Source organism: Arachis ipaensis, chromosome B04 (genome assembly GCF_000816755.2).
Source record: "Arachis ipaensis cultivar K30076 chromosome B04, Araip1.1, whole genome shotgun sequence".
Classification (NCBI taxonomy): Eukaryota; Viridiplantae; Streptophyta; class Magnoliopsida; order Fabales; family Fabaceae; genus Arachis; species Arachis ipaensis.
The window spans coordinates 132,418,707-132,422,753 of record NC_029788.2 but is presented as its reverse complement, the minus strand read 5'-3'; the positions used below and the strand labels follow the sequence as shown (position 1 = coordinate 132,422,753).

Here is a 4,047-nt window from a genome sequence, read left to right as displayed (position 1 = left end):
ATTAAAATTTTATAATGTTTTTTATTATTTATCAACATTGTTATATGAGTTATTAAATTTTATTGGTTCTCCATTAAAATAATGTTGTTTCTCTAAAATGAGATCATTTTTATTTTATCTATCATTTTCAATGCGAATTTCAATTATAAATCGATTTATTTTTTGAAAATATTAAAAGTAGAGTTAAATTTTAAAGTAGTCCCTAATATTATACTCGAGTCTTAAAGTGGTCCATAAAATTAATAGTTACATAAATTTATCTTTAAAATTGTACTTCAAAATTCATAATAGTCTCTAATAGTTAAATTTTGTCCATCGCTCGCTATAAAAAGTTGAGTTGGACTGATTTCTGCACGTTGATACTCTAATGACTAGTTGATGTAGCAAAAGAAACTTTAAAGAATAAATTTGAGTAACTACTAACTTCAATGTAGCTCAACTTTTTGATGACAAATGATGGATAAAAAATATTTTAAGGCCTACTATAAATTTCAAAGTGCAATATCAAACACAAATTTAGATAACTACTAACTTCGGATACTAGTCTAAAGCTTAACTCTCAAGAGTAAGATTCAGCAATCCCTTTTGTCTTCCATACAGATGTTAATGCCTTAATAGGAACGAATAATTAAGCTTGACCCTCGATATTAGTATAATACATTAATAAATTCATTTTATGGTTCCCAGGAACATAAATGAACTTTTATTAGTAAATCTTTATCTTTCTCTCTCTTTATATATATATATACATACACACTCAGAAGCTATGTATATTCATCTTTCTTTAATACACTGCTTCTCAGTTTTCACAAACAAACTTGAAGAATGGCAACAAAACATAAGGGTCGTGCAATAGGAATCGATCTTGGAACTACGTACTCCTGTGTTGCTGCATGGGAAGAACAGAATGGTCGTGCAGAGATTATTGTGAATGATCAAGGCAACAGAACAACACCTTCTTTTGTTGCCTTCACTGATACTCAAAGGTTGATTGGTGATGCTGCTAAAAATCAAGCTGCTGCCAACCCCTCCAGCACAATCTTTGGTAACATCTTTAGTTTCATCTCACTCACCTTCATGTTGATTTCATGGGCTAATGGCATAATGTTTTGAACCATAAGATGATTTGTAGATATATAGCACAAATCTTCTTATACCATTTTGGCTCTTTGAGACCAACAATTAATCCTACTGCCAAACTTAAGTTAGTTAAGTTGAACTTAGTTGTCTTTGTTTTGAAGCGTATATTGCTAGTTACTAAATTCATCTAACTATATTACAGTAGTTTGGTTCATTAAACGAAAGAAAACATGAAAAATATCATAGCTTTCTGTCTTTCAACCTATAATGAAGACATTTTACTATTTTGTAGATGCTAAAAGGTTGATTGGCAGAAAATACAAAGATCCCACAATTGAGAATGATCTTAAGTTATGGCCATTCAAGGTTGTATCTGGTGTTGATGACAAACCAATGATTATGGTGAACTACAAAGGCCAGGAAAAGTGTCTTGCTGCTGAAGAAATCTCATCTATGATCCTCACAAAGATGAAGGAGATTGCAGAGGCCTATTTGGAGTCTTCTGTGAACAATGCAGTGATTACAGTCCCTGCCTATTTCAATGACTCGCAGCGAAAAGCCACCAAAGATGCCGGTGTCATTGCCGGCCTTAATGTCATTAGAATCATCAACGAACCAACAGCTGCAGCTCTTGCATATGGACTTCAAAAGAGAGATAAATGTTCCGGAAAGCGCAATGTTTTCATATTTGATCTTGGTGGTGGCACCTTTGATGTGTCTCTGGTCACAATTGAAAATGAAGTCTTTGAAGTTAAGGCCACTGCTGGAGACACCCATCTCGGAGGGGAAGATTTTGATAACAGAATGGTGAGTCACTTGGTACAAGAGTTCAAAAGAAAGAACAGAGTTGACATTACTAGGGATCCCAGGGCACTGAGGAGGTTGAGAAATGAATGTGAGAAGGCGAAAAGGACACTCTCACATGCTAATGAGACTACTATTGAGATAGATGCTTTGTTTAAAGGCATTGATTTTCGTTTTTCTATAACTCGTGCAAGGTTTGAAGAACTCAACAGGGACTTGTTTGTGAAGTGCATGGAGATTGCTCAGAAGTGTCTTGATGATGCTAAGATGCAGAAAAGAGAGATAGATGATGTGGTCCTTGTTGGTGGATCTTCTAGAATCCCAAAAGTGCAGAGTTTATTACACAACTTCTTTGAAGGAAAGGATCTTTGCAAGAGTATCAACCCGGATGAAGCTGTTGCTTATGGTGCTGCAATTCAAGCTGCTTTGCTTAGTGAAAGTTATAGCATTGTGCCAAACATGGTGCTAGTTGATGTCACTCCTTTGTCTCTTGGTATAGCCATTCGTGGAGATTTGATGAGTGTAGTGATTCCGAGGAATACTGCCATTCCTGTTAAGATGGGTTCTGTATTTGTCACAATTGAAGATTATCAATCTGCTGCTGCATTCCCAGTTTATGAAGGTGAAAGGTCAAAAGCTAGTGAAAATAACTTGCTGGGTTTGTTTTCGCTTTCGGGGCTTCCTCTTGTTCCTCGAGGCCATCCTATCAATGTTAGCTTTGAACTTGATTTTGATGGTATCTTAAAGGTTTGTGCTGTGGATGAAACAACTGGTAACAAGAATGGAATCACCATTACTAATGAGAAAGGAAGACTCTCAAGTGCTGAAATTAAGAGAATGATTGAGGAAGCTGCTGTGTTCAAGGAAGAGGATAAGAAGTTCAAGAAAATGATCAAAGCAAAGAATGCTTTGGATTATTATGTTTACAGGATGGAGAAAGCTTTGAAGGATTTTGATGTAAGCTCTATGATTTCACCTTCCGAAAAGCAGAGAATTAATGCTGCATTGAGAGAGGGAAAAAGTTTGATTCAGAGTGAGCATCAAACTGAAGCTTCTGTGTTTGAGAACTATCTTAAAAAATTACAGAACATTTACCATCCAATAGTGATCAACGAGGTCCATGGATACAGTGATGAAGAAACTTATGATTAGGATTATTATTATTAGAACAGTTTAGGGAAATTGCGCATTGCATGCACCAATTTCAGCTTGCTCTTTTCATTTTGCTATGTTTCTGTTTTGTGTTGCCTCCTTAATAGTAAATACTAAAAAGGATTAAGGAGGCTCTAGTGTTTTAGTTAATAGTTTAAGGATTAAGACATGATATTGACTAATGAATATGAAATGAAAATAGTGCTATTCTATTTGTGTATTTCATCAAAATCTCCTTATTTTGCAGCTAATAGATTCCAATTCATCTTGATTAAATTTCAATATAAAAACCAGGCTGCAGCTAACCCAACCAACAACACTAACTTCATCTAGTTCTCTTGTTAATCTTAATTAATTTGATGTGATGTTTCCTTATATATAGTTCTACGTTCCTAGTAATCTTAGTAGAAAATAATTAGTTGAAGTTGCTTGCTTTTTTGTTAAAAGGTGGTAGTTAGTTACTACACTCACCTAACTATATCAGCTTATAACTTTCAGAGCTAAAATATCTATATAAAGATATTGATGCTTTATTTAAAGGTATTGATTTTCGTTTATCTATATAAAGACTTGTTTGAGAAGTGCATGGAGATTGCTCAGAAGTAATTTGATGATGTACATGATGTTGCCCTTGACAGTGATTCAGATAATTGTTACTAAGAAAGTTTAGGAAAATTCCCTTTTGGCATGCATCAACTTCAGCTTGCTTTCTATTTTTGTTATGCTTCTGTTTTGTTAATAATTTAAGGATCAAGAAAGACATGATAGTAATCAATGAATGTGAGTAGTGCTACATTTGACCAAAATCTCTCATTCTTATTTTTGTATCTCAAAGATTTCAATATAAATAAAGATTACCAATATAATATATACATAGTACTGTGCTAAGGTATTCAGGTATAAAAAAAAAGTAGAAAATGTCAACAAAACATAATTGGAACCGATCCTAGAACTGTGCACTGGTGTGTTGTTTATCAGCTTTTAACTTTTTTCCTTTGTGATGGAGAATTC

General features: G+C 34.0%; 1 protein-coding gene across 1 annotated transcript; it reads left to right on the top strand.

Annotated features, from left to right (window-relative positions):
• On the top strand, window positions 823–3,176 carry LOC110262419 (heat shock cognate 70 kDa protein-like). The gene is made up of 2 exons (XM_021122254.1): window positions 823–1,045; window positions 1,373–3,176. Exons 1-2 carry the CDS (start codon window positions 826–828, stop codon window positions 3,034–3,036), a joined length of 1,884 nt encoding a protein of 627 aa, XP_020977913.1. The 5' UTR covers window positions 823–825; the 3' UTR covers window positions 3,037–3,176.

Excerpts from the sequence above, each read along its gene's own strand:
- LOC110262419 (XM_021122254.1), top strand. The coding sequence starts at position 826 with ATGGCAACAAAACATAAGGGTCGTGCAATAGGAATCGATCTTGGAACT. Across the intron at positions 1,046-1,372 it reads CCCCTCCAGCACAATCTTTG|ATGCTAAAAGGTTGATTGGC; the intron begins GTAACATCTTTA and ends ACTATTTTGTAG.